Below are 25641 nucleotides of genomic sequence, written 5' to 3'. Positions count from 1 at the left end.
GCCAAGGGAGAGGGAGAGAATCTCAAGCAGGCACCACACCCAGCAAGAAGCCCGGCAGTGTGGGGGAGGCAGGGTTTGATCTCAAGGCCCTGAGTTAATGACCTGAGTCAAAAATCAAGAGTCAGACACTTAACCAAGTGGGCCACTCAGGACCCCCCAGAGATAAGCTTTTTAAACAAATGATGATGGAAATGGATATCTGTATACAAAAAATAAACTGTGATCCATATCTTGTCACCATATACAAAAATTACCTTGAAATGGATCACAGACCTAAATGTAAAGCCTAAAACTATAAAAAGTCTTTAAAAAAAAAAAGAGGAGAACGAGGGTAGGGCAAAATTTTGCAGATACCAAAAACATGATCTGTAAACCAAAAAAACCCCTGATGAATTAGTTTCATCAATATTAGCAGCTTCTCATCTTCAAAAGATAGTTGAGATAATAAAAGGGTAGCTACTTTACTAGGGGGAAAATGTGCAAATCTTATATCTGATAATGGACCTACATCCTGAAAATATAAATTCTCAAACTCAATAAGAAGAGGACAACAGGGGAGCCTGGGTAGCTCAATCAGTTGAGCATCTGCCTTTGGCTCTGGTCATGATTCTGAGGTCTTGGGATCGAGCCCCATGTTGGGCTCCCTGCTCGGTGGGGAGCCTGCTGCTTCTCCTTTTCCCTCCGCTGCTCCCTCTCCTTGTACTCTCTCAAATAAATAAAATCTTTTATAAAAAAATGGAGAGGTCAATAATCCGGTAAGAGACGGGCAAAAGATTTAAATAGTGTACCAAAGAAGATACACAAATGCCAAGTACATTAAAAGGTTTTCAACATCAACTGTCATAGAGAAATGTCAATTAAAAACAAATGGAGCACTCCTACACAACTGCTGAAAGGTCTAAATTTTAAAAAGACTGACCATGGGGCACCTGGGTGGCTCAGTGCGTTAAAGCCTCTGCCTTCGGCTCAGGTAATGATCCCAGGGTCATGGGATTGTTCCCTGCATCTGGCTCCCTGCTCAGTGAGGAGTCTGCTTCCTCCTCTCTCTCTCTCTGCCTACCTGTGATCTCTGTCAAATACATAAAATCTTTTATAAATAAATAAATAAGACTGACCATGCCAAACTCTAATAAGCATGTGGAGCAACTGATAATCTCATCTATCGTAGGAATATATAATGGTTCAATCATTTTGGAAAACAGTATGAGATTTTCCTAGAAGTTAAATGTATATCTACCCTATGAAGGTATTTACTTATGAGAAATAAAAGCATGTGCCCATACAAAGACTTGACAAATATTTAGAAATTTATTTTTTTAAAGATTTTATTTATTTATTTGACAGACAGAGATCACAAGTAGGCAGAGAGGCAGGCAGAGAGAGGAAGGGAAGGAGGCTCCCTGCTTCGCAGAGAGCCCGATGTGGGGTTCGACTCCAGGACCCCGGGACCACGACCTCAGCCAAAGGCAGAGACTTAACCCACTGAGCCACCCAGGTACCCCATCTTGTACACAAATATTCATAGTAGCTTTATTTAACTAAAAACCAGAAAGAGCCCAAATGTTCATCAGTAGGTGAATGGCTAAATAAACTGTGCTATAACTATGAAATTGACTAATACTTAGCAGTAAGAAAGAATGATTTATACATTTGACAATATAGATGAATCTCAAAATAATTGTGCTGAGTGAGAGGCGCCCATGTGGCTCAGTCGGCTGAGCATCTGGCTTCGGCTCAGATCATGACCTCAGGGTCCTGGGATCTAACCCCATGTGGGGCTCCGTGCTCAGGAGGGAGTCTGCTTCCCCTCTCCCTTCGCCCCTCCCCATAGCTCATGCTCTCTTTCTCAAATAAATTAAAAAAAAAAATCTTTTTTTTAAAAAAGATTTTATTTACTTATTTGACAGAGAGATCACAAGTAGGTAGAGAGGCAGGCAGAAAGAGAGGGGGGAAAGCAGGCTCCCTGCTGAGCAGAGAGCCCAATGCTGGGCTCGATCCCAGAACCCTAAGATCATGACCTGAGCCGAAGGCAGAGGCTTAACCCACTGAGCCACCCAGGTGCCCCAATTAATAAAATATTAAGAAAAAATAGTAATGGTGCTAAGTGAAAGAAACAAAACAAAAAGAATACATGTATTATCATTCTATTTACACGCAATTCTCAAAAATGCAAACTAATATATAGTGACAGAAATCAGATTAGCGGTTGCCTAGGGATGGGAAGGGCAGAGACCATAGGAAGAGAACATTATAAAGATCATAAGGAAACATTTGGGGTACATTAATAAGAGGAAAGATAAAAACCATATGAACATTTCAAAAGGTGCAGAAAAAGCATCTGACAAATTACAACATTCATTTATGATAAAAAATCCTCAACAAAGTAGGTTTAGGGGGAACATACCTCAACATAATAAAGGCCCTATATGGAAAACACACAGTGAACATCATCCTCAATGGGAAAAACTAAAAGCTTTCCTCCTAGGATCATGAACGAGATAAGGATGTCTACTCTTACCACTTTTATTCAACACAGTATACTACAAGTCCTAGCCACAGCAATCAGACAGAAAAAAAAAGATATAAGAGATAACCAAATTGCTAAGGAAGAAGTCAAACTTTCACTATTTGCAGATGACATGATACTATATATAGAAAATTGTCGAAGATTTCACCAAAAAACTAGGACTAATATATGAATTCAGTAAGATCACAGGATACAAAATTAAGAAACAGAAATCTGTTGCATTTCTACACACTAAAAATGAAGTAGCAGAAAGAAAAATTAAGAAAATAATCCCCTTTATAATTACACCAAAAATAGTAAAATACCTGGAATATATTTAACCAAGGAAGTGAAAGATCTTTACTCTGAAAACTACAAAATGCTGATGAAGGAAACTGAGGACAATACCAACAAATGGAACGAAACTCCATGCTCATGAATTAGGGAACAAATATTGTTAAAATGTCCACACTATGGAAAACAATCTACAGATTTAATGCAATCCCTATCAAAATACCAACCCCATTTTTCACAGAACTAAAACAAATAATCTAAAATGTGTATGGAACTACAAATGGCCCTGAAAAGCAATCTTAAAAAAGAACAAAACTGGGGTGCCTGGATGGCTCAGTGGGTTAAAGCCTCTGCCTTCGGCTCAGGTCATGATCTTAGGGTCCTGGGATCAAGCCCTGCATCGGGCTCTCTGCTCCTCAGGAGCCTGCTTCCTCCTCTCTCTGCCTGCCTCTCTGCCTACTTGTGATCTTTGTCTGTCAAATAAATAAATCTTTAAAAAAAAAAAGAACAAAACTGGAGGTATCAAAATCCCAGATTTCAAGATATGCTACATAAAGCTGTAGTAATCAAAACAATTTGGCACTGGCACAAAAAAAGATACATAGATCAAGGGAAGAGAACAGAGAATGCAAAAACAAACCCATGATTATATGGTCAATTAATCTACAACAAAGGGTGCATGAGAGGGGGGCGCCTGGGTGGCTCTGTCAGTTGGGTGTCTTGGTTTCAGCTAAGGTCATGATCTCATGGGTTGTGAGGCTGTGTCCCACATCAGGCTTTGCATTGAGCAGGGAGTCTGCTTGAGATTCTTTCCCCTCCCCCTACTCCTACAAACGTTTTCTTTCTCTAGAATAAATAAGTAAATCTTTAAAAAAAAAAAAAAAAAGAATATCCAATGGGAAAAAAGTCTTGCCAACAAATGGTGTCGGGAAAACTAGACAGCTACATGCAAAAGAATGAAACAAACCACTTTCACCCCAGTTTCATTTTATACACAAAAATAAACTCAAAATTGATTAAAGCCTTAAACGTGAGACCTGAAGCCATAAAAATCCTAGAAGAGAGCATAGGCAGTAATTTCTCTGGCTACAGCAACATTTTTCTAAATGTCTCTTAAGGCAAGGAAAACAAAAGTAAAAATAAACTGTTAGGATTATATCAAAATAAAAAGCTTCTGCACAGCAAAGAAAACAATAAAACAAAAAGACAACCTAATGAATGGGAGAAGATATGTGTAAATGATATATCCAAAAAGTGTAAGTATCTAAAATATATAAAAAACTTATACAACATAACACCAAAAAAGCAAATAACCTAATTTAAAAAGTGGACAAAAGACAAGAACATACATTTATTCAAAGAAGACATACAGTTCGCCCACAGACACATGAAAAGATGCTCAACATCACTCATCATCGGGGAAATGCAAATCAAAACCACAATGAGATCTCACCTCACACCTCTCAGAATGACTAAAATAAAAAACACAAGAAACAACAAGTGTTGGCGAGGATACAGAGAAAAAATACCCTCATACGCTGTTGGTGGGAACACAAGCTGGTGCCGCCACTGTGGAAAACATTATGGAGTTTCCTCCAAAAATTAATAATAGAACTACCCTATGTACTGGTAATTGCACTATTAGGTATTCACCCAAAGAATATGAAAATACTAGTTCAAAAAGATACAAGCACCCCTATGTGTACTACAGGATTATTTGCAGTAGCCAAATTACAGAAGCAACCCAAGTGTCCATCAACAGATGAACGGAGGAATAAGATGTGATATGCATACACAGACACACAGATACACACAGACACAGACACACACACACACACACACACACAATAAAATACTACTCAGCCATAAAAAATAATAAAATCTTGCCATTTGCAACATGGATGGATCTAGAGTATAATGCTAGATGAAGTAAGTCAGTCTGAGAAAGACAAAGTACTATATGATTTCACCCATTATGTAGAATTTAAGAAAACAAACGAACAAGGAAAAAGGGGACAAATAAAAAGACTGAGACTCTGAAATATAGAGAACAGATGGTTACCAGAGGAGGGGGGGGTTGGTAAAATAGGTGAAAGGGTTTTAGAGTATGTACACTTATGACGAGCACTGAGTAACGTACAGAACTGCTGAATCCCTATACTGTATACCTGAAACTAATACAGCACACTATGTTAATTACACTGGAATTTTTTTTTTTTAAATTTAAGATTTAGGGCGCCTGGGTGGCTCAGTTGGTTAAACCCCCTGCCTTCAGCTCAGGTCATGATCCCAGCGTCCTGGGATCGAGCCCCACATAGGGCTCTCCGCTCAGTGGGGAGCCTGCTTCCCTTCCTTTCTCTCTGCCTACTTGTGATCTCTGTCAATAAATAAAATCTTAAAAAAAAAAATTTAAGATTTTATTTACTTGACAGAGAGAGAGAAAAAAAAAAGAACAAGTGAAGATAGGGAGAGAAGGATCAAGCCCCATGTCCGGCTTCCTGCTCAGCAGTGAGTCGGCTTGGCCCTCTCTCTCTCTGCCCCTCTCCTGCCTTGTGCACACAAACACACTCTCTCAAATAAATAGAATCTTAAAAAAAAAAAAAAAAGGCAAAAAAGACCACTCAAAGTATGGGAAAAAAATTTTGCAAATTGTTCATCTGATAAGGTACTCTGAGATATACAAACACTATAACTTCATGATAAAAAGACAACCCAATTTAAAAGTCAGCAAAATATCTGAATAGATCTCTCTCTAAATAAGATATACAAAGGCCCATAAACCCATGAAAATACTGTCAACATCATTAGCCATCAGAGAAATTAATACCAAAACTACAATGATAAACCACTTCACAGACACTAAAATATCTTTATTCAAAAAGAAGGATAACAACAACTTGACCAGGATTTGAAGAAACTGGAGCTCTCATACACTGCTGGTGGGAATATAAAATGTAGCAAACACTGTGGGAAACCATCAGGCAGTTCCTCAAAAGATCAAACAGTTACTATATGACCCAAGAATTCCACTCCTAGGTGGAATAACCAAGAGAACCAAAAACACATCTCTATACTAATGTTACAGGAGCAATTTTCATAACAGCCTCAAACTGAAAACAACCCAAATGTCAATGAACTGGTAAATAGATAAACAAAATGTGATATAATCATAAAATGGAATATATTTAGCTATAAAATGGAAAATACTGGTAACATAACATGAATGAAACTTTAAAACATCATGCTAGATACAAAAGATCCAGTCAAGATCTTCTTCCTCTCCCTCTGCCCCTCCTCCCTGCTTGTGCTCATTCACTCACTCTCTGTCTCTATTAAATAAATAAAATCTTAAAAAAAAAAAAAAGAACAGAACATATTCTATTTAGCATACATGGAAACTGGTCATAAAACATTAAAATTTTAAAAACAAATTATACAGCTTATATTCTCAAACAAGAACATAAATAAATTAGAATCAGTAATAGAATGGAAAATCCTCAAATATTTGAAAATGAAACCACGTGCTTCCATGGATCAAGGAAGAAGTCACCTAGGGAATAAAGAAATATCATACACTAAGTGGTAATAAAATCACAATATATCACAATCTGTCAGATACACCTAAAGTAGGGCTCAGAGGGAAGCTGACAGTTTTAAATACAGAAAACAAGAAATGTTTATGATTAATGACCTAAGTCTCCATCTCAGAAGTTAAAAGAAAAGTAAATGAGGGGCGCCTGGGTGGCTCAGTGGGTTAAAGCCGCTGCCTTCGGCTCAGGTCATGATCCCAGCGTCCTGGGATCGAGCCCCGCATCGGGCTCTCTGCTCAGCGGGGAGCCTGCTTCCTCCCTTCTCTCTCTGCCTGCCTCTCTACCTACTTGCGATCTGTCTGTCAAATAAATAAATAAAATCTTTAATAAAAAAAAAAAAAGAAAAGTAAATGAAACCCACAATAAGTAGAAAAAAGACAACAACCACAATAAAGGAAAAACCAAGGAAATAGAAAACTGAAAAAATTAAAAGGTAATTATTGGAAATGATCAATAAAACTGACAAAACTCTAGTTAGATTAATCTAAGAAAATGAAGAGAGAAAATACAAATTACCAATTTCGGGGGGAAAATGACTTTACTAGAGATCCTATAGACATTAAAAGAATAAGTATTTATTGGGGCGCCTGGGTGGCTCGGCGGGTTAAAGCCTCTGCCTTCGGCTCTGGTCATGGTCCCAGGGTCCTGGCATCGGGCTCTCTGCTCAGCGGGGAGCCTGCTTCCTCCTCTCTCTCTGCCTGCCTCTCTTCCTACTTGTGATCTCTCTCTCTCTCTGTCAAATACATAAATAAAATCTTTAAAAAAAAAAGAATTAAGTATTTATTTTATAAATAACTCTATATCAATAAACTTGACTACTTAGATGAAATGAACAAATTACAAGACTGACACAAGGAACAGAAAATCTGAATAGCTCTATATGTACTGAAAAAATTGAATTTATAATCAAATACTTTCCACAGAGAACACTACGGGCCCAGATGGCATCACTGTTGAAGTATATTAAAACATTCAAAGGGTGCCTGGGTGGCTCAATGGGTTAAGCATCTGCCTTTGGCTCAGGTCATGATCCCAGAGTCTGGAGTTGGAGCCCTGTTGTGTCATGCTCCCTGCTTGGTAAGGAGTCTGCCTCTCCCAACCAACTCACGCTCTGTCTTGCTGTCCCTCGCTCTCTCAAATAAATACAAAATCTTAAAACAAAACAAAACAAAAAAACCAACAAACACATTCAAGGAAGATTTGAAACTAAATTCCACATACCAGTTTAGGAAACATAAATGAAGAGAACATTTCCCTACTCCTTTTAAAGAGCCAGAGCTACCCTGATACCAAAACCAAAGACAAGAAAATTACAAGTAACATCTCCTAATCCTGACGCCACCACCACCCCCCACCCCCACACAAGTCCTAAGATTTGAACAGATATTCAAAAAGAGGAATGGTCAATAAAGTCATAAGAAGTGGTTCAACGTCATTAGTCATCAAGGAATCACAAACTGAAAGCAGTACGAGATACCCTTATGTGCCCAGGAAAATGGCCAAAACTAAAAAAACTGATAATACCAAATGTACACAAGGATGCAGAACAAATCAAACTATCATATACTGCTGAGGGATGGGAGCAGAGCGAGCTAGGAGTATGACAGAGTAGCTCAGGAAAATAGTTTTTAGTGTAGTACGAATTCAACGCATGACTGAGCAATTCTACTTTTTACCATATAACCCAATATTTATCCTTGAAAAAATAAAACTTAAGTTTACATAAAGGCTTTTTAGTGAATATTTACGGATACTCTCTTCTTAGCCCAAATCTGGAAAAAATCCCAAATGCTCATCAACAGGTATTTGGGTACACAAATGTTGATATTTTCATACAACACAAATAAAAAGGAACTCAGCAATAAAAAAGAACAAATTACCAATACATTCCTGAACACAGAAGAATTCCAAAAGTATATGCTGAGCAAAAGAAGGCAAACATATACACAAATGGAGTACACACTGTATGGATTCCATTCACATGAAATTCTAAAGAAAGTACAACTTATCTATACTGACAGAGAACAACTTAGTAACTATGAGGGGCCAGTGGTGGAGGTGAGGTAGACTGCAGAGAACCACGAGGGGACTTCTGGGCGGTGAAGGAAATATTCTAATTCTTGATTAGGGTGGTGATTACACAGGTATATATACCTACCAAATTCCAACTGTACATTTTTTATGTGTGCATAGGTTGATTTTAAAAGTATAAGAGTGTGATGGCACACATATAGGTAGAAAGTTACATGCCTACCTCACATTATTCACAAAAATAAATTGGACTAAAGATAATCACAGAAAACAAAATTGTAATTACATTAAAGTAAAAAAATAAGAGGGTATGCTTATGATCCTAGGGAAGGAAAAAGCTTCTTTAAAAGACATTAAAAAGTAGCTTCATAGAAGAGAACGATCTACTTATTCATCAAAATTAAAATCTTCTAGACCATAATACTTAAAAGGACTCTAACTGGGAGATGTGTTTATAGCATACAGAAGAAATGAATAGAATCCAGAACTCAAACAAAAGAACACAAAAAGAAATCCTCCTGAAACTCATTAGATGAAAGATGCAACCCCAAGAGCAGAGGAAACAGGTATACTCAGCTACAGAGAACTAACATGGATGACAAATGTGTAAAGATGATAAACCTAGCTAGCAATCTAAGAAATGAAACGCCATTCTGCACTCAGAAAATTGGTGCTTCAAATAACAAATGGTGATGTGCATGTGAGGAATCAGGGGGAATACAAGTGGGAGTACTGACTGGTACAACCAATAAAAGAGGGAATTTGAGAATATATTAAATATACCATCTCAATACTCAACCATTCCTACTTGACACAAAAGAAACTCATATGCATGAAACTAATGACAATGAAACTCACAGGCATGAAAAAGATAACCACACAAGCAATATTTGTGGAAATGAAAACTTGACAACAACTTAAATACCAAAGGGAAATAATTCAACTAAAATACATTTATACTATGGATGCATATTAAAGAAATGAAATATGTCTATATGTAATCTATTATCTATATATAATAAAGACACAGAGTAACTATAGAATGGTCTCTAAGACCTGTTGCTGATTAAAAATCCAGAACAATTCATCTGGGCAGAAATAAAGTCAAAGAGAGAGTGCTTACATGTAATGATCACATATGTATGTTTGCAAATGCATGTGAAAAGACTTGCAAAGGTATGCATGGAGGTGAGATGGAGGAGACAACGCTGGGAAAGGCTATTATTAGGGGTCCTGGTCAAACTTCCACAAGAAGAATATATTCTTCTATTATTCATGTAAATATAAATTAATGTTTAAAAAATAAAAAGCACATCTGCTGATTATAGCTGAACCTGAACCATTGTCTGAGGAACCTCTTTCCACACACATCAGTATGACTGCTAAGACCAATGGAAAGGGGTTCCTCAGATAAGAGTTTGAGAAACCCTTACCACCTATAGCCTAGAACACCAAAACAAACACTGACATTTTTAATTCTCTTCCCAATTGCCTTCAAAACTTTTTCAAGAACCTCTTAATCCAAGTGGCTCTTGATTCCATTATCTTGTTTTATTTTCTTCATAGCAATGATCACTATTTGAAATTATGTATTTATTGTCTGTCTCCCACTAGAATGGGAATGGCAAGACGACTCTGAATTCATGTGATTTTAGTCAAGCCATTTATAGAGTTTTCTAACAGTATCAAAGACACGTTATTTACTTACCTTAGTTGGAAAAGGAAATTTGGAAGGTTCTGTTTTGCATGGTGTATGAATAGCCGTAAGAGGGGGAGGCCATGAATGCGTCATCTCCTGAAATGTAATTATTACAGTTTGTTTTCAACCAGTTCAAGGATAAAAATTACATAGCTAAAAACCAGATTTGTATTATAAATGCTGGTTTCATGATAGGTCCTCCAAAAGTATACATATTTAATCAATAAATATTAATTAAGCACAACTGTGTGCTAGGCACTACGGGGCAGGAAATAGATAAATAATATACACTCCCTGGCTTCAAGGAGCGTGGAGCTAAGATGATGAAACTTGTTAATCGCCACAGAAATCATCCTATAATCAAATACAAGGTACACAGTACAATGCTACTGAAGAAAAGCGTGCTATGAGAGCGGGAGGGGCAGGTAATAGTAAGAAAAGGAGCTGACATTTACTGTGTACCTTTAATGGGCCAGATACTGTGTTGTTTTACAGGTCTGTTACTCATTTAATACTCATAATGATATTAGGAGGTAGATAACATTATTATCCTAACTCTATGTAGGATGAAACTAAAACACAGAAGTTATTTATTAAAGGCCAAACATTTGTGGACACAAATGGACACCAAATTTCATCTCAGGAAGTCTGGCTACAGAGCTCAATGGCTGATAGAAGTTTTTAGTCAGGTGGAGGAAACCAGAAGAGAGATATCAAAAGCCCATGAGAAGGAAGATAGACAAGCAAGGCTGTAAGTATGATTTCATTCACATATTTAGTGAATTTTAATCACATGCCAACTATGTTCAAGTGGAGATTTGGATAAGATCATAATGTTTATGTTAAAGGAGCAGGGGAAAGAGAGATATCAGATTTAGAGTAAAGAAGGAGTGTTTTATTTCTGGCATTTAGTTCAAAGTAAGCCATTAGGTAGACTGAGAAAATACAATAAATTAAAAGTAGTTTAACTTTTAGGAATTTACTCTTTAGCTATACCCACACAGCTACGTAAAGATACATGTTCAAGGGGCCTACACTTAAAAAATAGAAACAACCTAAATATCCAACAGCACAAAATAATTAAATAAATTACCAGACAGCCATACAATGGGACACCAAGCAGACAGTAAAATGAGGAATTTAACTACTGATATGAAATGTTGTCCACAATATACTATAAAGTGATAGACAGAAATCATAGTCTATGTCCTAGTAAATGTCTTTACATGAAAAAATATGCATGAAAAAAATTCTCTGGCTACCTCTGGACAACAGAACGACAGAAGGGGAAAGAGACCTGGGCACTTGATACAGTCTCTACTATGGGAACTTTGTAAAATAGCCACCTGCACTGTAATTGCTCTTTACCTACTTACAGTACTTTATTTTTTCACAGCATTTCACTTTCTGAAATAATATTAAATAGTTGATTATTTCCAATATCCAGCAAGAATGTCAGCTCAAAGGGTGCAACACTATCATTATCACCACTGTATCCAAAGAGCTTGACACAGGCAGGCTGTGAACTACTCTTTTACAATAAATGGTTACCATTTTTAGATTAAAATTTTCTTCTTTAAGTTTATGATGGAGTTCCTAGAAATAGTATGACTGCAAATCTCAAGAAAACGCAAAGGCAATTTGGACCTGCAGTTCCTTATGCACTGTATACAGGGAAAGGAAACAAACTCAGACACTCTAGGTTTTCAGTGTTGGCATTTTACACCTCAAATACCAAAGTACTTTCAATAGATAATCTATTTAACTCCATCATTAAATGACTGAGCACCTGTTACACCCAAGGCCCTGTGCCAAGCCCTGTATATATAAAATGAAGACTAAATGGTCAGTACCATCAAAGAGATAATTAAATGTGAGAATACCTAAAATTCTTCCAGGTATTACAATGCCATGTATCCTTGAGGATTCAAAGAGAAAAGATAAAGCTCCATTACACTTTTTATATACATGGGGACTGAAAAATGCATGCTATATGAGATTCAAAAGAAAGACTTATCATTGTAATCTGATGGTCTGACATAGGGGAAAGAAAGATTTCATTGGGATTCTAAGAAAAAACAGAATCTGTATATGACTAAAGGCAAAGGAGAAATATAGTTCATGAAAGTTTATTTAAAAAGATACGACAGCAAGAAAGTATAGGGCTTAGTGAAACCAATTTGACAAAAGTGGAGAATTAATAGTGAAAGAGGTAGAAGCAGTCTATGAAAGGTCTAGAATGCTGAACTTGGACACTCTATTTTCTATGGGGCTCAGAGAGAGAGCCACTGAAATTTCGAAAACAGAAATTAACTTATGAAGACAGTGGATTAAAGAATCTGCCAGCAATGCAAAAGACAGATGAGCAAAGCAAGGACTGCAGATTGCAATTCTTGAAGCTCAAGGTGGCAGAAATGGAAATAAAGGAATGTATTTTCAAGGAAAATTCAAACCGTACATGCAGTTTTGTGATTAAACAGAACATGAGGGAAACAGGATTTTACACTGAGAAGCACAGAAGATTGGTAGTACTACTAAGAGAGGAAGGTCTGATAATTCTGCCTTTAGATATGTTGAGTCTAAAGAAGCAGGGAGATACGCGAATGGACACACAGCAAGGGAGAGACATAAACCACAACTCAGAGGAGGTCAAAGAGGTGAGAAAGACTGAAGAGTTAACAGGTGAAGCTGTAACAATAGAGGAAAATCAAGACAGAGCAGAAAAAAACAGAGAAGCTAGAAAAAAGACCAATATTTAAAAGAGAAGACGCCAAGGTTCCCAAAAGGCAGAGAATGAGAGATAAGAAAGGTAGATGGAAATAAAAACAGTGAAGCATAATAATAGTCAAGAAAGGAAGAATGAGGTTTCTAGAAGGAAAAACTAAAAATTCTTGAGAACAGTAGAAAGAGCTGAGAACTCAAAGGAAGCCCTCAGTGAAGGGAGATCATGAGCTTAGCGAAATAGCTTCAGCAAAATGACAGAGACAAATGAGAGACTGCTGGGCTGAAGAAAGAAAGGAGAGAATGAAGTAGAAGTAGCAACACAGTAGTCTTTCAGAAGTATCCACAGTGAAATGCAGGTACAGACACAAAAAATCAGGAGCTTAGGCAAAAATTACAAGTAATACGTGACTGACAGTTTTTCTCTACTGAACCAAAAGCAGTCACTGTCACTCACTAATCCACTAGACCTTCCCTTTTTACAGCTGACAACTTTCTCTTTTCCCAAAAGAGGAACACACATTTTGGTCCTATGTCGATTTTAAACATATTCCGTCCAACACTCAGAATGAGCAGTATTCAGAGGAGGTCTTTCATTGTAGGAACTGACCAGTAGATATAAATGAATTACAAAGCAAGCTATTTTCAATGAAACTGTTTGACTGGTAATTACTAATAAGCTTTACAAAGTACTGGTGTATTTGCTCTCTTCCTCTTTTCAAGGCAAACTATTATGACTGGAATTTGATTTACTTAAAAATGAAAAACAAACAAAGGTAGTAAAGGGCAGGTAGTAAACAAACCCAATGACTCAGAAACTAAATATGAAAATAAGCATAACAGAGTCCATTATTTTTTATAGACATAATGACATTTCACATGTAAGCAATCTGCTGCCCCAGATCCTTTGAGAAATATCAGGGGGGAAGAGGACAAGAATATACCACAGTATCATAAACAAAAAAGACAGAAAGTATTAAAACAATAACAATGACTTACTTTAAGAATTTCATCCACACAGCTCACATCACCGGAAGCAGATGCCTTAAGAGGAAAAGAAACACACATTAGATTTGGGGTCATTTATTATTAGATTTTTATCATTTGTTACACAGATTCAATGAACCTATTAGAAAATGAATTAAATTTAAGGACATAATTATGATCTCACTATTCTAAACCGCAATATTAATTAATCTTTTGACAAATTTCCTTAAGTGCAAATTTTTCAAGCTCTAAAAAATTTTAGTCACCAACTATACAAGGATTTAAAGAACTTTGTATTTATCAAAAGTTTTGAAAAATCTTATCTCTCTTATATTTAGATTAGAAATAAATTTTTAAACGTTATTTTGTAGGTGGAGCAACTTGTCAAAATTTTGAGTTTATTGATACAAAAATATACCATGATACTGAAATACATTGTTTCACATAAACTAACAAAGAGAATAAAACCAACATTATTGAAAGAATACTTGTCTGGAATATGGTGGACATTTTATACAGCTTTCCTTGAATCACAGAAAAGTTGTTTATGCTAAAGCACAATCAGGAATTGAAGAGCTAGAGTTTGAACTCAATTCTACCTCCAAGGATCAAGTTGTTTGAAGAAAGAACAATCACTTCACTGTTCTCCTCAGAGGAGTAATTAGATGACAACTGCCATGAACAATGAGTTTCCCAAGGCCACAGGAAAAATGTTTAAATGTTCTTAAAATAGCATTTCACCTATTCTTGATCCCTTCCACCACCATTTTAAGCTATGAACTATGATTTTCAGTTACAAACACCTTTAATTTTTTTTTATTTTAGAAGATAAAACTTAAACTATTTCACAGCAAATATTCAATTTCTTTAGTTACTCTGATGCTTTGATACACAGTTATTAATACTGTAAATGTCAAACCACCACTATGAATCTAGAGCAGCTGTCTCAAACCTTTAAGTGTAAATAGAGAAAAAGCTCATGGCATCCAAACCATACAACATTTACCATCTTGATGGAACTCCCCCAAAATCCCAACATTTACTATAATTAACCGCAGCCCACATCACATTCATGGTATCACAATGAGAATACAAGTTAATTTTTTAAACAAAAGAATACAAGACATATTCCTTCATAAAATCAAAAGAAGGAAATCTAAGGTATTGATTTCATAGATCATGCTTTTATTCTTAACTGACCAGTCATTTGAATAGTTCAAAACAGTGAATGACATTTTCTCTATTGCCCAAGAGGGGAAGTGAACAGGTCTACTGATCCACTTCAGTCAATGACAAGCCTTTTTTAAAAACTTATATATACCTTAAAACTTATATATAAAAGTTATATATACCAAAATTCAAGTTCAATGATAATTTCACACTCAACTGCTTCACAGAGTCTTAATATTAAATGCTCTAAGGGGCTCCTGGGTGGCTCAAGTCAGTTTATCAGCCAATTCCTGATTTTGGCTCAGGTCCAGATCCTGGGGTGGCAGGAGATTCTCTCTCCCCTTCCCCCTGCCCCTCCTCCTGCTGTCTAAAATAAATGGATAAAATTTTTTTTAAAGGCTCTAAATGTGTAACTTACATCCAATGGTTGGGAAGGTATTTTCAGCTTGGTGAGATGTGCTTTGCTACTGGGCTTCAATTCAGTCATGCTGTTGCCATGGGATTGGCTACTGTAGTGCTCAGAGGACAGCTTTGGTTCCATGGACTCCTGTCCATCCATGGGCCGCACATAGGCAGTGGGTTTCTGTAACATTGAACTGGACTTTGACATCAATGAAGGTGGGAAAGACTGATTTGAATGCTGCCCACTTGAAAAAGGTACACGGGAAGGAGAATCCCAGTTTGCATCAGGGTCCCGAGGTGATTTGGAACGCTGATGTTCCTTGCTATGGTGATCATTCCCATGAGACCTGGAATGATTGGAGCTTAATGAAGAAACAGCCTGTGGTTTCCCAGGGCTGGAAGAGCGTGATTTGGAGTGTTCCGATCCATGCTGGCTTTTTTTCCGACTACTGCTTCCACTACTGCTGTATGAGTCACGGTCATGCCTCTGGCCACTACTACTGGTGCCACCACTGCCACCTGCACTGGTCCGCTGGCTACTGTGTCCACTCTGCAACCCTGAGGACCGTTTCTGAGACTGAGAAGTACTGGGTGCAGGTCCTACTGGAGTCCACTTGCTACTCTGATGAGAGGTCCCATGTCTCTGTTCAAAGAAATTTGGGTTAGATTTTTCATCTGCTGTTGGTGGTACTGTAGGCTTGGGAATTGCAACAAGCTTTGGTATAGATCTGTCTCCTATGAAATCCTTCATTTCATCGTAGTTTCCAAGCATACTCTGAATACGACTTGATAGCTTATCTTCTTTGCTAGTCTATAAAAAATTGTAAAATAAAATGATACAATTAGCAGAACTAGAAATAAAAGATAAAAAAATAAATAAATAAAAGATGCTTCTAAATGGACTTTCCAAACTTCAAATGCAAAGGGGCTTTTCAAAGGGAGGCCTCATCTCATATATTAAGGTTAATCTCAAAAGCAAACTCCAAATATAATTTTTATAGCGAAAAAAATGCACTGAAAGTGAAAAACATTCATGCAACAACACAAATATCCTATGGGACACTGAGAAGTATGTACAAAAGATTCCAGTAGGGGGAGAAAAAAACAAATTTCACCAATAAATATATTGAAACAGTAGTAAAACTCTTTTTTTTTTTTTTGAAGGTTCTTCTTTTTTTTTGAAGGTTTTGTAAAAGTCTTTTAAAGAGTGGGAAAGGTAATGTGCCTTTATGTAGTTAAGTTGTAGGTGAGCAGATTAGCCAACACTCATTATTTTGGCAATGCAGGAAAACATTATATTCTTGGAGTTCAATGTTATAGTTAAAAGGAGAAACAAAAATTTAATGAAACATGTTATACCCAATTGACTTTTTTAAAAATTTTAATTCCTTCTGTTACTGTGACTAATTAAGTTAATAAAAGTCAACAACAAATTAAGAATGGAAAATCCACTGATAGTGTCAAATATTCATTCTATTAACTCTGCCCAAGAAACACTCCAAGTTTTGAAGTTAATGGTACAGACTGTAAGTTTAAAAAATCATTCTTGGATAATAAGAAAGTTCAAGATATCTACAAGCTTTAGGACTCTTTCATGTTCACAAACATGAAAGAGAGTAAGCTTACTAATTGCATTAAAGAAAAAATCAAGACAGAACCACTACATATTTTGAACATACATGAACAGTTAATGACTTCAGATTATCTGAAAATCAGTTTGACCCCTATTAAACAAGAGTGGGAATTATACAGCAATTCATAGACAACATCAAGATCAGGAATCAAATCTAATTAAATTATAAAATAAATGGTAGTATGACTTAAACATTCTGGATCAAACTCCTGGGGTTTTTTTGGAATGCCTTTAATCTAATCCCAAACCCCAGGTTTGTGTGATTGGTGTTACATGCATATAAATGATGTCAGTGTAACTGTCTTTAAATGAAAATCCTTAAAAACTTTTAAAAATGGCTTTAATAGGGGTGCCTGGGTGGCTCAGTGGGTTAAGTATCTGCCTTTGGCTCAGGTCCTAATCCCAGGGTCCTGGGATCAAGTCCCACGTTGGGCTCCCAGCTCAGTGGGGAGTCTGCTTTTCCCGCTCCTTCTGCCCCTCCCCTCCACTTGTGTTGTCTCTCTTTTTCTCTCAAATAAGTAAATAAATAATTTTTTTAAAAAAATGGCTTTTACAGATCTCATAAATAGCCTCTACAAACACCAAATGTTATAAGGGTAAACTTAGAATATGCTGCTATATTTATATTATCAGAAAAAGTCTAACGCACTCTCAGTCTCACACCGTAACCAACAATGGCCATTATGGCTGCAATACCATTATACACAGTACAAGCCTTTAAAATGTAAGGGAATATCAAACGATCCAAAGCCAAGTCAAACATCAGAGACACTTGTGGCCACTACAGCCATGTTAGTTGTCAAAAGTGTTATCATTCAGTGTTTTATGTAATCCCAAATCAAGTACAATGATAGTTACAAAAATAGCAATTGGTTCACTTTATTGAACATCTCTGACAACTAGCTTTTACTCTAAATTGGATATTGTTCATTAAGCCCCATAAAAAGAAAGTCAGATAATTTAGTATAAAACAGAAAAAGGAACCAGACTGATACTGAAGATACATTTTATTCAAATTTAGTAGTAGTCACTGATACTTAGTAAACTAAGAAAGCAAATGGCAAGAAATAAGGGAGAAACAAAAGAATCTCTGAAATATTTGTCTTTGATTGACTTTATACCCAAAAGAACCCAGGAAACAGTACACAATGCATACCCATTTACAAAATTTTAATTTAATTCAGAAAGGTGAAATGCCTGCCCAGGGTTAGTGGTAGAGCCTGGGATGTAGAGATCGATGTCTGAGCTAATCCAGACTACATTTTCAAGAATATGAAATAGCAACAGAGGGAGGGGAGGAAGTTTGGGTTTGAGGATAACTTTAGGATGCTTTATAATACTGTTTCTTGATTTGGGAACTGATTACATAAGGTTGTTCATGCTGTGAAAATTCTTTCAGCTGAAACACACATTTTGTGTATTTTTCTGTATGTATGTTACACTCTAATGATAAGTTTACCCCCAAAACGTACATTATTATTTAGAGGAAAGGAAAAATGTTAAATCGCATATATGAGAGTAACTCTTTCCTACTATAAAAATTCAAGTTTAAACACTTGAAAAGCAAAAATGTCACGCTGTTGAGGGAAAAACCATTCACAGGACTACTTACAACTTTGTATGGCTCTGCAAAGAGAGGAGAGCTAGGTGGGAAGGCGTCTTCGCCCTGCTGAATTTCCTGATTCCGCCTTTCCCGTTCTTTCATACGCAGCACATTTCGGTCTTCACGGTTCATGTTGCTAAGAAGAGAAACACAATATTTGTATCACAAAAAGGAAAGTTAAAATTAAACGTTCTGTACTCATTTTGTGAGTTTAATGTTTTATTCGGAGATTCCCTTCCGACTTCCAAGTAGTAACAGACATTAGTGCTGAAGCTGGGTACCGGTAATGGTTTTACCAACTAATACCAGTAGTGTCTTGCACAACGATTGAGATAGTAAACACTAGCCCACAGTAGTAGGAAGGATCCACCCCATTGAAACATTTAACCTTACCAGTTTTTAAAGTATTCAGCTGGCTAAAAGTGAGTTAAAACTTATACATTCAGATAGATGGAAGGTAGTACTTAAACCCAAATCCTTAAGATTTCCTATAAGCCTTTCATGGCTTCCTCTTCAGAAATCTAACTATTCTTTGCCATTAGAGGGGCACAAACCCACTCCCACCTACCACTCCCTCCCCGCACCCCCCCAGGGTCCAGTGCTTTTTCTCTACTTTGCATCTACCTTATCTTGATTTCTTTTTGTCCCAAACACAGCTTCCTTGGTGTCCATCCTTATGGCAGTTTGACCTCAGCTTTGCTGTTGCTCTAGATACCCTAAAAAACGACATTTCTGCTCTAAATACATTAATATTTCGATTAATACCTCAATAAATGGCAAAACTGAGGCTTTCAGTAATAGAATCTAAAATAAACTTGGGTTAGTAATAGTAGTGGAAATTGTACTGAAAAAGAAAGTCTTCTGGAATGGAGGGGAAAATAAGAGTGTCATTTCTATAAACATTACAGCATGTCATATTTTCACTAAGAACAAACCAAAGAAGATAGTTTCTTTATAGCAGCAGGGACTTATGGTTAAACAGATAATAATGAAAAAGGCTGTTGAACCCTGGGATAAGGGATTGCCAGGGACTCCAGCAACATTCTTCCCTGGAGATAGTAGACCATTTACCTTGGTTTTGTTTGGGGAGGGGGGTGTGGGGAATGGGGATGCGGAGAGTTCTGTCAGATACGAAGGGAAAAAACGAGGTTATACTTGGTGAGCATTTCTAGCCTTATGATTCATAAATCTATTCAGAAAGTTAAAATAAATCAAGATTGGAAAGAAATTGTAATTGTAAAGTCAGAATGGATTGCAGGGGCTCTTGGGTGGCTCAGTCAGGTAAGGGCCTGCCTTGGGCTCAGGTCCTGATCTCAGAATCCTGGGACTGAGGCCCGTGTAAAGGCTCCCTGGTCAGTGGGGAGTCTGTTTCTTCCTCTCCTTCTGACCCTCTTCACTAACCCCTACCCCATTCATGTACCCTCTCTTTCTAAAAAAAAAAAAAAAATGGACACCAAAACCAATATACTCTTGAGAATTTTTATGTGGTTAGAACAGTGCAAGTAAACATTCAAAAATAAAAATTTACTATCAAAGCAATTTAGTATTTAAAAAATATTCTAGGGGTGCCTGGGTGGCTCAGTGGGTTAAAGCCCCAGCCTTTAGCTCAGGTCATGATCTCAGGGTTATGGATGGGATGGAGCCCTGCATTGGGCTCTCTGCTCAGCAGGGAGCCTTGCTTCCCTTCCTCTCTCTCTCTGCCTGCCTCTCTGCCTACTTGTGATCTCTGTCAAATAAATAAATAAAATCTTAAAAAAATATATTCTAATTGTTCCAAATGAATATTCAGATTTTGTATTTGTATTTGTATAATATTCTAATAAACTTAGACAAGAATATAAGCTATTTTGAGGTATTGAAATAGTATGTGCTTTTTTTGGTCTCCCTGGTACTTAGCACCATAAAGAGGCACAGAAAGTGGGGCGCCTGGGTGGCTCAGTTAGTTAAGCAACCGCCTTTGGCTTGGGTCAGAATCCTGGAGTCCTGGGATCGAGTCCCGCATCAGGCTCTCTGCTCAGCAGAGAGTCTGCTTCTCTCTCTGACCCTCCCCCTTCTCGTGCTCTCTTTCTCAAATAAATAAATAAATATTTTTAAAAGCAGCATAAAAAGTATTTGATTCTTTTGGGGTACCTGGGTGGCTCAGTCGGTTGGGTATTCAAGCTCAGGTTCGTGAAACCTGCCCCACTTATGCTTGGGATTCTCTGCCCCTCCCTCCCCTCCCCATGCCCACTTGTGTACTCATGCTCTCTCTCTCACTAAAATAAATAAATAAATTTTTTAAAAGTATGATTGATTCCTTCTTTAATAAATACTAAAAAATATCTACACTTTGGTATTCAGAGAATAAAACCAAAGAACCTATATATAACCCTCCAGTACACTTGAACCAACTAATAAATGTATATCACTAACAATCGGGTTTCAGATAGACCTCTACAACTATGGTGCTGCTACATATGAAGTTATTTGTATCCTAAGAGTCTAAGGAGTAATTCTTAGGAATTACTAAGGAAATGTAATTTCCTTACATTTCCTACATTAAATTCCTTAAAAAAAGAAACACCTTCCTTAAACTATGATTTAATTAAAGCACTAAAATAATCATGCAAGAAACACTTGTACGTTTATTGTAGAAAGATATGATTCCCACAATAAAATTCCTCCTATAATCCAATAAAAAAGTGTTTTCTTTTCTTTTTCTTTTTAAAGATTTTATTTATTTATTTGACAGACAGAGATCACAAGTAGGCAGAGAGGCAGGCAGAGAGAGAGGGAGGAGGAAGCAGGCTCTGTGCCGAGCAGAGAGCCCGATGTGGGGCTTGATCCCAGGACCCTAGGATCATGACCTGAGCCGAAGGCAGAGGCTTTAACCCACTGAGCCACCCAGGCGCCCCTAGTGTTTTCTCTTCTTAAACAATGAGAGTCATCTGACTGAGTATTTCCTTTTAACAGGACTGCCAAGAAGGAAAACAAAAATTAAATGAGTGCTGGGGCGCCTGGGTGGCTCAGTCAGTTAAGCATCTGCCTTCAGCTCAGATCAGGAATCCAAGGTCCTGGGTTCAAGCCCTGCGTATGGCTCCCTGCTCAGGGGGAAGCCTGCTTCTCCCTCTCCCATGCCCCCTGCTTGTTTCCTCTCTCACTCTCTCTCTGTCAAATAAATAAATAAAATCTTTAAAAAAAATTAAATGACTATTTATAAGAACTAATATCCCAGGTGGGTAGCTCTCATTCTCTAAATTTTTTTCTGATCTACCTTATTTTCACATCTAATTTATCAGATTCACATTTTTCTCCCGTGTCTTTAAACATCAGTATCTCTGCCTAAGATAAAGTTTCCCCCAAGGTAATAATTCCAGTAATCAATTTGAGCTCCCCTAAAATGAACATAAAATTTAAATAAGCCAGTTTGAAGTATATCTTTGTTGTACAGACAAACCTATTTCACAGCATTTCCCTCAGTACATTTGCAATACTGAAAAAGAATTTGGTTAAAATTAGCTAATTGCTACATCAAAACAAAATCCATGGGACTGCCAAAAAAAATAATTTTTAAAAGAGTATTAACAAGTAGAAAGGAGAGTTCTCCACCTAAAAATTTTTAATTACCTACGGTAAACTGTTTCAAGTACCCATCAAGTACTTATGTTAAGTTGATACATTAAGAACATTCTATGGTGTAGCATAATGGTATAGCAATTTCATTGCTATAAAATGGAGCAAATGAGTAAATATACTGAGATTCTGGGGGATCCAGGCATGTTACTATGAGAGAGGAGAGGTACAAACATACAAAGAAATAGGGAGAAAAAGAACCTTTGGGGATTAGGACCTAGAAGTAGTACTATGAAAACATGCTTATATTTTAAAAAAATCTCTACCTATCAATCTGTCTACTGATCAAGACAGACAGACACAGACATACTCTCCATTTCTGTACAATGAAAGAGTCTAGGAGCAGCAAAATACTAGAAGAAGGAAGCAGCCTCAGCACCCAAATTCTGATTCCTAATATCATTTCCTACTAAAGTGGAATAGGACTTTTGGAGAAATAGCTCATTCCAAGGCTGCAGCAGAGGAAGTACAAAGAGATCTTAAAACATCTTAAAATAGCAAGAAAATGCACAACAGATGACAGCATCAAAAGGGCATGCCAACCAGCCTGAAGGTGCTCTCACCAGTCAGATTTGGAAACATGAGCATCAAAATAAAGACAAGAATGGAATATAACCAAATGAGTAAAAAAAAGTCCCTGAGGGGCCCCTAGCTACCTCAGTCAGTAGAGCGTGCTACTCTTGATCTTGGAGTCATGAGTTCAAGCACCATGTTGGGTGTGGAGCCTTGTTTAAAAAAAAACAACAAAAAACAGGGGCACCTGGGTGGTTCAGTAGGTTAAGCAGCCGCCTCTGGCTCAGGTCAAGATACTAGCATCCTGGGATTGAGCCCCGCTTGGGGCTCCCTGCTCAGCAGGGAGTCTACTTCTCCCTCATCTTGCTCTTGTGCTCTGGTGTGCACACACATGCTCGCTCTCTCATGCACGCTCTTTTTCTTCCTCTCAAATAAATAAATACAATCTTAAAAAACAGACAAACCAAAAACTCCAAAAAACACAAATCCCTGAGTTCAGAGTGATAATAGCAAAAAATAAAAGAGAAAAAAAGCAGGGAGTAAATGTCCTTCTTTAGAGAAGAATGTCAACTAATAAATGCAGAAGAAATAAAAGAATTAGAAAATCACTTTTTTTGTGACCATTAAAGTAATAATTGAGACAAGAATCATCAACAGAAAAAAAATCATCAATAAATGCTAAAACCACTGGGCAAAAAGTTGGGGGGAATGGAATCTTCACTATCAGGCCACAGACTATTAGAAAAAAAACCTTTAAAATAGAGAAGTGCAGTAAACAATACCCTTAATCAAGCAATCAGACTTAACATTACCAATAATGGGATAAAATGACATGATGTCTTCTGATGAGATGCACTAAAGATATATCACCACCTAGGTATTCTTTCTGCTAAAAATTTAAAATGAATCTAATCAGGAATAAGTGGACAACCTTAAGTCTGCAAAAATTGGCCTGGACTCTTCAAAAATGCTAGTATGAAAACAAATCAAAAAAGAGACTAGGGATTACTTCTATATTCTTCTATATTCAAGGAGAGACAACAACTAAAGGCAATGCATGATGCACATACTGGATCTGGGGAGAAAAAACTGGTTGTGAAGGGTATTATAGGGAAACTTGGGGACATCTGAATATGAACGGTATTTCAGATAATCATATTAAATGTTTAGTTTTTGAACTATGATAATTCTATTTGGTTATACAGGAGAATGTTCTGGGTTCTCAGGATGTACAAAACATACATGGATGAAATGTCATCATCAGATCTTCAACTCTCAAATGGTTCAGCACCCATCTGAATACAGATCTAGCATGTATAGATAGTAAGTGAATGATAGAAAGAGAGGAAGAGTATATGTGTGTGTGCTTGCATGCAGAGAGGGTGGGGGGAGTAGGAAGCAGGGAGAGGACAAACAGACAAGAGAACAGTGGAGCAGCTGCAACAATTACAGCAAAAATATTGACAAATGGTATATCCATGTGAAGGGAAAATGGACATACACTGTATTATAGGTTTGAAGTTTTTTTAAAATAAAAGATAGAAGGAAAAGAGTTATAAAGGTTATATATTAGAGCACTACGGGTACTTTCTAGCATTTTTCAGCCTTGGGATTTATTATCAAACTGTCTCTTCTCAGGGCCTAAAGTATTTCTGTCATGTCTAACATGTGTCCCTTCCTATCTCCATGTTTATTTTTCTTTCTTTTTTTTTTTTTAAATATTTTTTATTTATTTATCTGACAGACAGAGGTCACAAGTAGGCAGAGAGGCAGGCAGAGAGAGAGAGGAGGAAGCAGGCTCCCTGTGGAGCGGAGAACCTGATGCGGGACTCGATCCCAGGACCCCAGGATCATGACCTGAGCCAAAGGCTGCGGCTTAACCCACTGAGCCACCCAGGCGTCCCCTATCTCCATGTTTAAAGTGATCATCCAATTCTCAACTCCTCCTCTACATCACTGTGTATTACACTTCAAAATGTGTAATACCATTCTTGGCTAGCAGGGGACACCAGCAAAATGCCAAGCTTCAGCTTCCCTAAAGTAAATAGGCTTGCCAAATTTAACTAAGGAAAGATTTAATATTTAATATTTAATATTATTTATTTATTTATTTATTATTTAATATTATTTATTTATTAATATTAATATTATTTATTTATTATTTAATATTTATTATTATTTAATATTTAATATTTATTAATAAGTCCATTTGTTAACTTTACAAATATGCAATAAGCACCTATCATATACTTAGTATTGGAGAGAGAACAAGAAGAATTTGTCATAGCAGATATTAATATTTACTATAAAACCATCATCATTATCCAAATAACATGGTACTACAACAAGAAATCAACAAAATGATCTTCAAATTAGAAGCCAGAAATAAATCAAAGATACATGGGATTTTAACAGGTAACAAGTCAAATTCAATGAGAAAAGAATGTTTTATATAAAAAGTTCCAGAGGTGGGCACCCAGGTGGCTCAGTTAGTTAAGTGTCTGCCTTCAGCTCAGGTCATAATCCCAGGGTCCTGGGATCCAGTTCTGCAGGGCGTTCCCTGCTTAGTGGGGAGTCTGCTTCTCCCTCTAACCCTCCTGTGCTCATGATCTCTCTCTCTCTCTCTCAAATAAATTAAAATCTTTTAAAAAAAATGTTCTAAGGGTGGGGTGCCTGGGTGGCTCAGTGGGTTAAAGCTTCTGCCTTCGGCTCAGCTCATGATCCCAGGATCCTGGGATCGAGGCCTGCATTGGGCTCACTGCTCAGCGGGGAGCCAGTTTCCCCCTCTCTGCCTGCCTCTCTGTCTACTTGTGATCTCTGTCAAATAAATAAACAAAATCTAAAGAAAAAAAAAGTTCTAAGGGTACCTGGCTGGCTCAG

At 37.1% G+C, this 25641-nt stretch overlaps 1 protein-coding gene across 1 annotated transcript in view; it reads right to left on the bottom strand.

Moving 5' to 3' along the window:
* The window catches only part of AFF4 (ALF transcription elongation factor 4), an 89219-nt gene that overhangs the window by 37276 nt on the left and 26302 nt on the right, over positions 1 to 25641 (bottom strand). The window contains exons 2-5 of the mRNA XM_080803367.1: positions 18646 to 18772; positions 15417 to 16211; positions 13841 to 13885; positions 10130 to 10216 (exon numbers count right to left, since the gene is read on the bottom strand). Of these exons, the coding sequence (XP_080659493.1) occupies positions 10130 to 10216; positions 13841 to 13885; positions 15417 to 16211; positions 18646 to 18768 (1050 nt within the window). The 5' untranslated portion in view covers positions 18769 to 18772. The remainder of the gene's footprint in view (positions 1 to 10129; positions 10217 to 13840; positions 13886 to 15416; positions 16212 to 18645; positions 18773 to 25641) is intronic.

This window comes from Martes martes (assembly GCF_963455335.1).
Source record: "Martes martes genome assembly, chromosome: 5".
Taxonomy (NCBI): Eukaryota; Metazoa; Chordata; class Mammalia; order Carnivora; family Mustelidae; genus Martes; species Martes martes.
This window is presented reverse-complemented; position numbering and strand designations above follow the sequence as displayed.